Genomic DNA, 11883 nt, shown 5'->3' on the forward strand with positions numbered 1-11883 from the left:
TTCACTGCTTGAACCCACAAGGCTGCGGCTTCTCAGTGCCAGAGCTTCAGGATCTGGGGATTGAGGGGTTTTAAGCAGGGGAGATGAGTAGCCGCATTTGCACCTTCCCCTTTTCCTAAGCAGGGCCGGCTCTAGGTTTTTTGCTGCCCAAAGAAAGACAATTTTTGGCTGCCCCCATCCCAGCCTTAGGCTCCCCCCCCCCGCACACCCCTGCTGCCCCAGCCCTGGGCTCTCCCCCCAACCTGCACCCTCCTGCTGCCCCAGCCCTGGGCTCTTCCCCTAACCTGCACCCTCCTGCTGCCCCAGCCCTGGGACACTGGTAACTCACTCCCAGGCTGGGTCATTCAGCAGGAATTTTGGATGTGCAGGGAACACAGACAGGATTGGTTCCCATACGGTTACAGAACTGCAGTAAAGTGGAACAATTTTCAGCTTGTGTGATTGGAGGAGATCTGGATGCATATTATGACTGTCCTCCATAAATGAGGAAAAGTTGAGGTTCCTTTATTATTCTTTTGCTCCACTCTTTCTTTCTATGGGGAATTTGCCAGTGCAATATCACTGTCTTCCTTTTAAACAAACAAACAAACAAACAAACAATCAAGCAAAAGGCACTGGTTGTTGAAAATAGCAATTCCAGTCCTAAAAACTACTGGGAAGCATTTCTTGCTCAATTTTATCCTACTTTTTCTACAACAAGTTACAGTGGATCAGCATATTTGATTTGGGAGAAATGAAGTAACAGCTGCCCAAATTGAGCTTGAGCACTCCTGACTTTTGAGGTGTTCAAATCTGGAAGGCAGGTGCTAGATTCCCTTTCTGAATATTAGCTAAATCTGGAACGGAAAAGTCAGTTTCTGCTTCCATGGCTCAGAAGTGGAAATCCTCCTACATGCCTGGTACTGTATCTAAAGCTGCCCAGATCCAGATCCTCCCCTCCTTTACTTTTCATTTTAAATTCTAGTGGGATCCAGGTACCGCCCTTGCTAGGCTTCAGATAGAGAGGGGCACTGTCAATTTAGTCCACCAATTCCTTCTTTGGGGTCAGGGGCGGCTCCAGGCCCCAGCAAGCCAAGCGCGTGCTTGAGGTGGCAAGCCTTGGGGGGCTCTCTGCCGGTCGCCGCGAGGGCTGCAGGCACGTGCCTTCGGTGGCTTGCCTGTGGAGGGTCTGCTGGTCCCGCGGCTTTGGTCGACCTCCTGAAGCTGTGGGACCAGCGGACCCTCCGCAAGCAAGCCACCAAAGCCAGCCTGCCTGCCGTGCTTGGGGCGGCAGAATGCCTAGAGCGGCCCCTGTTTGGGGGGTGGGTGCTAGGTGAGATCACACCAGTATCCCTAATCCACTCTGGAGATGTCTTCTGAAGAGGATATCTGGGGCAGAGCCTTCTACTCCCTGGGCACACTTGTTCCCCGTTCACAGTGCCACCCCTTTCCATTAACAGCAAGCTGCAGCATGGCTCAAGTACCTCATCCCTACTCCTCCCTTTCCTGTTGATAGCTGCCAAGGGATTGCTGGGAAGTGTAGTTCTTTCCCTGCTCCAGGGCTGGCTCCATAGGGAGGGAGCTAACCAAGGAACTACAGGGTCCCATGGGTTCTCAGCTCCCATGCTGGATCCCCAGCTGCTCCATGGCTCTGCTTCTGCAGGGTTGTGAGAGGGGAGGAAGTGAGTTAAAAAAAAAAGCCCAAATGCAGCCCCTGCAAATGTGCTGCCCCAAGCACCCACTTGTTTTGCTGGTGCCTAGAGCCGGCCCTGCCTGACGTGAAAAGGGACATTGTTCCACTCATAGGAGCTGGACCTAATGGTGCTGGGGGTGCTGTCGCACCCCCTGGCTTGAAGTGGATTCCTGATATACAGGGTTAACAGTCTGGTTCAATGGCTGTCCGCACCCCTCACTATAAACGTTGTTCCAGCACCCCTGGTTTCACTGCTGTTCTGCAATATCAGGGTATCATTTCCTTTTGTGAACTTTATGAAATCTTGGATTCTCTCTGCTTCTCTATTCCTGTCTGTGTCTCTCTGAGCGGGAAATGCCCTGAATGTGTGTATAGAAACCACTTCCCCTTTTTGTTGGGGTCCAGCTCTGTGTCTCGGGTGCAGTAATAGCTGGTGGTGTCTGCAGCTGTCAGCGAGTGGAGCTGCAGGGAGAACTGGTTCTTGGAGGTGTCTGCGGTGATGGTGATTCGGCCCTGGAAAGCCGGGGTGTAGTTGGTGCCCTGGCTACAGGGCCGGCTTTAGGAAGTGCGAGTCCCAATTCGAACAGTTTAAACGGGTCCCAGCAAGGATGACTTAAAAAAAAACAAGTCAAAAAACACATGGGGCTTGTACTCACCAGGCGGTGCTCCGAGTCTTCGTTTCCACTTCGGCGGTGGGTCCTTCACTCACTCTGGGTCTTCGGCGGCACTGAAGGACCCACCGCTGAAGTGCCACCGAAGACCCGGAGCGAGTGAAGGACCCGCCGCCGAAGTGCCACCGAAGACCCGGAGCGCCACCAGGTGAGTAAAAATTAAAAAGGCGCCTTTAGCCAGGGAAGGGATTCTCACTGGGTGTGGGGCCCGATTCAGGGGAATTGGTGGAATTGGCCTAAAGCCGGCCCTGCCTGGCTAGGCTCATATATATACCCCATATATTCCAAGCCTTTCCCAGGAGCCTGCCGGATCCAAGCCCAGTCGGAGCCTGAAGAAATGGAGTAACCAGACACGGTGCAGGTCAGTAAGAGGGGCTCTCCGGGCTTCACCACGCTGGGCCTGGACTGGACCAGCTGGATTTGGGACCAGGCACCTGCAAAACCAGGACACGTTACAGTTAAATTCTGACCTCTCTTCCTCGGGGTTCGATCATTTCCCCCAAAATTCTCCTCCTGACTTACAGGGCGAGATGGCGAGTAACACCAGGAGCGACAGCACATTTTCCATCTTTTGAAAAGGGCAGAAAATGTGACAAAAATTAAATTCACTTCAGCCCCCGGGCAGGCGGGTCCTGGGAGAACCCAGTAGCTGCTCTTCAATGGGAACCGTGACTGGGAGATTTTCATAAAGATCAGACACTCTGACATCACCCTTGAAAAGGAGCAGAAACCACCTGAGCTCTTTAGCTCTGTGACTCTCTCAGAGCGGTGTAATCGGGCAGGGAAATGAACCAGCTATTAGCGAATGCTGTGTGATCTGTCCCCTTCTTTCTTTCTTTCTTTCTTTCTTTCTTTTTCTTTCTTTCTTTTTCACTAGAGTCTCCCAATGAAATTAACAGTCATCAGTTTTAAAACAAACCTAAGGAAGTGTTTCTTCACAGGAACTCATTGCCATGGGATGATGTGAAGACCAGAACTAAAATTCGATTTTAAAATAATTAGATAAATGAATGGAGAACATAGGAACCACTATACTGGGTCATACCAAGGGACCATCTAGCCCAGTGTCCTGTCCTCAGACAGTGGCCAATGCCAGGTGCTCCAGAGGCAATGAACAGGACAAGTAATCATAGAGTGATCCATCCCTTGTCTTCCATTCCCAGCTTCTGCTTAACTAAGGCTTGAGACACCATCTCTGCCCATCTTGGCTAATAGCTTTTGATGGGCCTATCCTCTATAAATGTATCTAATTCTTTTTTGAACCCTGTTATAGTCTTGGCCTTCACAACATCCTCTGGCAGACAAAGAATTTCACAGGTTGACTGTGCTTTGTGTGAAGAAACACTTCATTTTGTTTGCTTTAAGACTGCTGTCTATTAATTTCACTGAGTGACTCCTAATTCTTGTGTTATGAGGATAAGTGCAGGACCGGCTCTAGGCACCAGCAAAGCAAGCATGTGCTTGTGGGGGGGCACATTTCCAGGGGTGGCACTCCGGCCATCCTCTTCCAGGAGTTGAGGCTTTCGGGTGTTGCAAGGAAAAGAGTTCGGCCTGTGGGCTTACTTGAGATTCACAGGGTTTACTGTACAATTGCCTGCTAGAAAAGATAAGCTGGGAACATGGAAAGCTAGAAGGAGCTGGGAACAGAGCCTGGGGCTGGACCAGACAAACGTCTGCAGGGTCTAGTTCTCTTTAAGATTTTGCCATCCCTACTAATGGGACTGACCCCACTGGCTCCGGTGGAACAATTTGTGGGGCAAGGATTACTAGGCTAGGAAGGGTTTGCAGGGCCACTCCCAAAATCCCAATGGAGCTGAAATCAATAACCTCTCCGGGCACAGACCTCACTGTTTCCAATCAGGTTTGCCTCTCTGGGCGCCAATCCATGTAGGGTTTAAACGGAAATCGGGACCGTTTCCAAGCTAACCAGTTTGCATCAAACTCAGAAGCCCTCAGTCCTGAATTTCAGGGGTGTGCGAGGGGGCAGCACATCTGGGAAGAGGAGAGCCCAGAGGGGCTAGCACAGACGTGTCAGCCAATGCAGGGTCCCTTCACTGGGCTGTCTTGTAACCGCGATGGGTTACAATGTCAGAACGCAGTCAGGCACCTGAGGGGAGAGATCAAACAGCTGGTTTGTGGATCTCCAGAGTGAAGTTCAGCCTGACAGCTGGATCCCACGTGCATCGACCCTGTCCTCTAAGCGAACGTGGACTGGCCCTTGGCGAGGCTGACACAGAGTTCAGGCTATTTCACACTCGTGTGTCTGTCTGGATGGAGAGAGATTCCAGACCGGGCGCTCCTAGGGAAACCTAGGGGGACTGTATGTACAAATAGGCAGCAGACACAGGGGGTCAGGCTGATGCAGCCCGCCCCATTTCCGCCCCACCATCACCGCTGGAGCCCAGTTGCCCCAGTCGCTCTGTACGGCTGCAGCAGGCTGCCCCAGCCAAAGGCGCCTGGTCTGACAGAGCAGTGTCAAAAGAAGACCTGACACTAAAGAAACAAGGACTGGTCAGAGGGACAGGGCGTACGGACACTTTTCTGGGAGAGGCGAACTCCTCTCTCCGTATTTCTGCAGCACCCCGCTGCTTCCACCCAGGCGGCTTTGGGAGAAGCAAAGACTCATATGAACGTACCTGTCAGACTCAAACACACTCCTAACAAAGGCGACACCAGACGCCATCCCGGGCTCATTCCGCGCTACTCTGGGAACAACGAGGCGAGTCAGGCCCAGGCTAACTCCCCCCCGCCCCCCTCTCCCGTGTTCTTTGCTTGTCTGAGACCCAAGCGCTTTCCCGCGCTGCTGCCTGGCGCTGGCTTTCACCCAGGGACCCACGCGTGCTCCCCCCTGAACACAGCCCCTCTGCCAAGCAGCCCGGAGAGACGGGCAGGTGCTGCCCTTGTCACAATCCGACAGTGTCCTGCAGGGATCGACAGGGATCTGTGCTGACTTCTCTCTCATGAGATCAGGATCGGGTCCTCGGGTGGTGGAGATAGTCCCGGACCCGTGTCACACGTGCTGGTGTAGCTGAGAAACACCTTTGGGGGCAGCTTCTCAGATGTTGGGAATGGTCGGAGCTGAAGTCAATGTCAATTCACACCAGCTGAGGATCGGCCTCCTCTGGTATTTTTGCAGAGCGATCCGAGCCGCAAAGGGGGGGGGGGGGTTCCCAAACCCAAGCGCCTTTAACTGCAGCCCTGCTAGCAAAGGAGCCTCCAGTAACTCGTGCGGATTATTGTCTGGCTGCGGTAAAACAACAAACAGAAAAACATCCCCAGCAGTGAGTGTAATTCACAGCTGCTTGTATGCAAACCCCGCTAGTGTTGAGGAAGAAGAGAGAGATTTGGGAGCTGAACTGTCCGGGTGAGGTTTTTTCATGGCTCAGGACAGACTGAGTGATGCCCCCAGACCCCGTTGTGCTAATCCCCCTCCCCCCCAACACACACACACACACACTTCCCTTTTGATCTGTGGGATATTTCCCGACCCTAGACATAAGAACATAAGAACATAAGAAAGGCCGTACTGGGTCAGACCAAAGGTCCATCCAGCCCAGTATCTGTCTACCGACAGTGGCCAATGCCAGGTGCCCCTGAGAGAGTGAACCTAACAGGCAATGATCAAGTGATCTCTCTCCTGCCATCCATCTCCATCCTCTGACGAACAGAGGCTAGGGACACCATTCTTACCCATTCTGGCTAATAGCCATTTATGGACTTAGCCACCATGAATTTATCCAGTCCCCTTTTAAACATTGTTATAGTCCTAGCCTTCACAACCTCCTCAGGTAAGGAGTTCCACAAGTTGACTGTGCGCTGCGTGAAGAGAACTTCCTTTTATTTGTTTTAAACCTGCTGCCTATTAATTTCATTTGGTGACCCCTAGTTCTTGTATTATGGGAATAAGTAAATAACTTTTCCTTATCCACTTTCTCAACATCACTCATGATTTTATATACCTCTATCATATCCTTGCTTAGTCTTCTCTTTTCCAAACTGAAGAGTCCTAGCCTCTTTAATCTTTCCTCATATGGGACCCTCTCTAAACCCCTAATCATTTTAGTTGCTCTTTTCTGAACCTTTTCTAGTGCTAGAATATCTTTTTTGAGGTGAGGAGACCACATCTGTACACAGTATTCGAGATGTGGGCGTACCATGGATTTATATAAGGGCAATAATATATTCTCAGTCTTATTTTCTATCCCCTTTTTAATGATTCCTAACATCCTGTTTGCTTTTTTGACTGCCTCTGCACACTGCGTGGACATCTTCAGAGAACTATCCACGATAACTCCAAGATCTTTTTCCTGACTCGTTGTAGCTAAATTAGCCCCCATCATGTTGTATGTATAGTTGGGGTTATTTTTTCCAATGTGCATTACTTTACATTTATCCACATTAAATTTCATTTGCCATTTTGTTGCCCAATCACTTAGTTTTGTGAGATCTTTTTGAAGTTCTTCACAATCTGCTTTGGTCTTAACTATCTTGAGTAGTTTAGTATCATCTGCAAACTTTGCCACCTCACTGTTTACCCCTTTCTCCAGATCATTTATGAATAAATTGAATAGGATTGGTCCTAGGACTGACCCTTGGGGAACACCACTAGTTACCCCTCTCCCTTCTGAGAATTTACCTTTAATTCCTACCCTTTGTTCCCTGTCCTTTAACCAGTTCTCAATCCATGAAAGGACCTTCCCTTTTATCCCATGACAGCTTAATTTATGTAAGAGCCTTTGGTGAGGGACCTTGTCAAAGGCTTTCTGGAAATCTAAGTACACTATGTCCACCGGATCCCCCTTGTCCACATGTTTGTTGACCCCTTCAAAGAACTCTAATAGATTAGTAAGACACGATTTCCCTTTACAGAAACCATGTTGACTATTGCTCAAGAGTTTATGTTTTTCTATGTGTCTGACAATTTTATTCTTTACTATTGTTTCAACTAATTTGCCCAGTACCGACGTTAGACTTACCGGTCTGTAATTGCCAGGATCACCCCTAGAGCCCTTTTTAAATATTGGCGTTACATTAGCTAACTTCCAGTCATTGGGTACCGAAGCCGATTTAAAGGACAGGTTACAAACCTTAGTTAATAGTTCCGCAACTTCACATTTGAGTTCTTTCAGCACTCTTGGGTGAATGCCATCTGGTCCCGGTGACTTGTTAATGTTGAGTTTATCAATTAATTCCAAAACCTCCTCTAGTGATACTTCAATCTGTGACAGTTCCTCAGATTTGTCACCTACGAAAGCCAGCTCAGGTTTGGGAATCTCCCTAACATCCTCAGCCGTGAAGACTGAAGCAAAGAATCCATTTAGTTTCTCCGCAATGACTTTATCATCTTTAAGCGCTCCTTTTGTATTTTCATCGTCAAGGGGCCCCACTGGTTGTTTAGCAGGCTTCCTGCTTCTGATATACTTAAAAAACATTTTGTTATTACCTTTGGAGTTTTTGGCTTGTGGGTTCCCGTACCAGCTGCTCCATGAAGCAGTCATTTAAAGTATCGAGAAATTTTATCTCTGCATTTCGTCCTGAAGTGAAATGTTCCCAGTCAATATGGGGATAATTGAAATCCCCCACTATTATTGGGTTCTTAATTTTGATAGACTCTCTAATTTCCCTTAGCATTTCATCATCACTATTACTGTCCTGGTCAGGTGGTCGATAATAGATCCCTACTGTTATATTTTTACTAGAGCATGAAATTTCTATCCATAGAGACTCTATGGAACCTGTGGATTCGCTTAAGATTTTTACTTCATTTGAATCTACACTTTCTTTAACATATAGTGCCACTCCTCCCCCTGCACGGCCTGTTCTGTCCTTCCGATATATTTTGTACCCCGGAATGATTGTGTCCCATTGGTTGCTCTCAGTCCACCAGGTTTCTGTGATGCCTATTATATCTATATCCTCCTTTATCACAAGGCACTCTAGATCACCCATCTTATTATTTAGACTTCTGGCATTTGTGTACAAGCACTTTAAAAACTTGTCCCTGTTTATTAGCCTGCCTTTTTCTGATGTGCCAGATTATTTTTTTATGTGACTGTTTATCATCTGATCCGGCCCTTACATTATACTTCTCAGTCCTCTGCTCCTGACTATAACCTGGAGATTCTCTATCATCAGACTCTCCCCTAAGAGAAGTCTGTGTCCGATCCACACGCTCCTCTGCAGCAGTCGGCTTTCCCCCATCTCCTAGTTTAAAAACTGCTCTACAACCTTTTTAATGTTTAGTGCCAGCAGTCTGGTTCCACTTTGGTTTAGGTGGAGCCCATCTCTCCTGTATAGGCTCCTCCCATCCCAGAAGTTTCCCCAGTTCCTAATGAACGTGAACCCCTCCTCTCTACACCATCGTCTCATCCATGCATTGAGACTCTGAAGCTCTGCCTGCCTACCCGGCCCTGCACATGGAACTGGGAGCATTTCTGAAAATGCCGCCATAGAAGTCCTGGATTTCAGTCTCTTCCCTAGCAGCCTAAATTTGGCTTCCAGGACATCTCTCCTACCCTTCCCTATGTCATTGGTACCTACATGTACCACGACCACCGGCTCCTCCCCAGCACTACACATAAGTCTATCTAGATGCCTCGAGAGATCCGCAGCCTTCGCACCAGGCAGGAAAGTCACCATACGGTTCTCCCGGTCATCACAGACCCAGCTATCTACATTTCTAATAATTGAATCTCCCATAATCGAATCTGCCTTTTCCTAGAAACTGGAGTTCCCTCCCCCGGAGAGGCAACCTCAGTGCAAGAGGCAACCCCAGCACCAGCTGGAAGGAGGGTCCCAACTACGGGAAGGTTTCCCTCTGCTCCCATCGACTGCTCTACTTCCCTGGGCCCTTCTTCCTCCTCAACAGAGCAGGGGCTGTCTGAGCGGAGGTGGGACAATTCTACAGTGTCCCGGAAAGCCTCATCAACATACCTCTCTGCCTCTCTCAGACATGTGAGGCATTCGCTACAGGAGCAGGTCACTGGAAGGAGGGTGCTGATGGGAAAGCGGGGACTGGGCGGGGGGCTCAGGGGACATTCTTTCCAATGAAGGTGAAAGGGAAAGACACCAGGAGCTTTTTACCGAACGGAGGGAGAAGCGGAGAAAGAAACACAGGTGGGTTTTAGACTAAGGAGTAAAACTCTCTGATCTCGCTTCCAGTCTGGGTGGGAAGTGAAGTTCTGCGCTGAAAGAAGAGCAAATGCAAAAGAGATTCCCCTTTAACAAGACAAGTTGCCCCCAATAGGCCATGTAACGAATACAAGCCCCGTCTTCCTTTTGAGTCCAAGCGATGCCCTTGGAATGAGGTCACAGAGCCATCAGCAGCCGTTGCTGAGCAAAGTGGAAAACACCGCAAGTCAGGGGCTGTGCAAACATGTGTAAAAGCCACCGAAAAAAGGGGGTGCAATTTTTTTTCTTGAGGAGACAAAAAAACTAGAGCCGGCCCTGCGCTCCAGCCGCTGCCCAGGAGCTGACCGGACTCAGCACTGAAGTTGAACCCGGAGCGAGGCGGAGTCAAAGGGCACCTGCAGATCCTATGTGCAAACGAGCGATTTGTGTAGGTACAGAGGTAAAAATCATGTTTTCCAACCTCCAGGGCCCCTTTTCCGTCCTGTCCCCCAGGCTGGGCTGTTTGCTCTTTGCACCGTTGCTGCCCCCTGGTGGTGGTTTAACCCGGGATTTTTTTTCTCCTAGGAAAATGCTCTTTGGGCAAGAAAAGCCACCGCAGGTGAAAAATTATTCTACTAACTAGACAAATAACCGAAAACAAAACAAACACACAAAGAAAGTTGGTGGGTTCTAGTGCCAAAAGCTGAGCGATCAGGGCCCTTCTGTGGGAACGTGTCACTGAGAGTGGTGACTCTAAGCGGAATCATAACAGCATAAGAACGGCCAGACTGGGTCAGACCAAAGGTCCACCCAGCCCCGTATCCTGTCTACTGACAATGGCCAGTGCCAGGTGCCCCAGAGGGAGTGAACCCAACAGGTAACCTAACAGCGATCTCTCTCCTACCATCCAGGGCTGCCCAGAGGATTCCGGGGGCCCGGGGTCTTCGGTGGTGGTGGGGCTTCCGTTCCAGGACCCGCTGCCGAAGTGCCCTGAAGACCCGCGGCGGGGACCCCCCCGCCGCCGAATTACCACCGAAGTGGGACCCGCCGGCGAGTTCAGCCCGGTCTTCGGCAGTAATTCGGCGGAGGGGGGCTCCCGCCGCGGGTCTTCGGGGCATTTTGGCGGCGGGTCCCAGAGTGGAAGGGCTCCCCACCACCGAATTACCACCGAAGACCGGGCTGAACTCGGCAGCGGGTCCCGCTCCGTCTTCAGCGATAATTCGCCAGCGGGGGGTCCTTCCGCCCCGGAGCGGAAGGACCCGCCGCCGGCGAAGACCGGGAGCGAAGAAGCTCCGGGGGCCCCTGCCCCACAAGAGTTTTCCGGGCCCCCCAGAGGGAGTGAGGGACCCCGCTCCAGGGGCCCCGAAAAACTCTGGTGGGGGCCCCCGGGGGGCTCGGGGCCTGGTCAAATTGCCCTTCTTGCCCCCCCCGGGCAGCCCTGCTACCATCCATCTCCACCTCTGACAAACAGAGGCTAGTGCAGGGTTTCTCAAACGGGTCGCCTCTTGTGTAGGGAAAGCCCCCGGCGGCCGGCTGGGCTGGTGTGTTTACCTGCCCTATCCAGAGGTCTGGCTGATAGCGGCTCCCACTGGCCCTGGATCACTGCACAGCCCATGCCGCATCCAGCAGCTCCCATTGACCCGGAGCAGCAATCCGCAGTGATGGGCCAGACCTGTGGACTGGACAGGTAAACACACCAGCCCGGCCGGCCAGGGGCTTTCCCTACACAAGTGGTGACTCCTGTTTGAGAAACCCTGGGCTAGGGACACCATCCCTTACCCATCCCGGCTAATAGCCATTAATGGACTTAACCTCCATGAATGTATCCCAGCACGGTGAAGTGAAGAGGGTCCTAGAGGGAACCGGAATGAACCAGGTTGAGGCTTTGTGGCCTGTGTTGTGCAGGAGCTCAGACTAGTTTCTCATCCTGCTCCGTTCTGGCCTTTATGTCTCTGCATCAGTGACTCCCCGGCAGGTTGGGGGTGGGCTCAGAATTTGTCCCTGGAGAGGAAAGAAAGAGGCAGGGACCCAACTAAGAATGTTCTGCGCTTTGCGGGAACTTGTATAAATTCCTTCACCTTGTGTAAAAGCAAAGAGGAGGGACAATAATAACAATAAAAGGGTTTGCTGCTGCTCGGCCCTTTCCCAGAACTGATCTCATTGTCACTCACGGGCCTTGGGCGCCCCCAACACCAAACCGCTTCTCTGATCATTGCAGGGGGAGGTTTTTGTCTGAGCTCAGCCCGGCTTCCCCTCACTGTGTCTCCCGCACAGTGATACCGGGCGGTGTCCTCGGGCTTCAGGCCGGTCATTTGCAGATACAGCAGGTTATTGGGGTTGTCTCTGGAGATGGTGAATCGGCCTTTCACTGAGTCTGCGTAAAACTGTTGGCTCCCATCAGTGTAAATGCGTGAAACCCACTCCAGCCCC

The 11883-nt window shown here is 50.9% G+C and overlaps 1 gene segment (V, D, J or C); it reads right to left on the bottom strand.

The window, feature by feature from the left end:
- Positions 1–1966: 1966 nt before the first annotated feature.
- Positions 1967–2911, bottom strand: LOC123347657. The segment is given in 3 exon segments: positions 1967–2220; positions 2607–2777; positions 2866–2911. Coding segments are annotated over 3 exon segments (471 nt in total).
- Between the last annotated feature and the right edge of the window lie 8972 nt (positions 2912–11883).

Source organism: Mauremys mutica, chromosome 13 (genome assembly GCF_020497125.1).
Source record: "Mauremys mutica isolate MM-2020 ecotype Southern chromosome 13, ASM2049712v1, whole genome shotgun sequence".
NCBI lineage: Eukaryota > Metazoa > Chordata > Testudines > Geoemydidae > Mauremys > Mauremys mutica.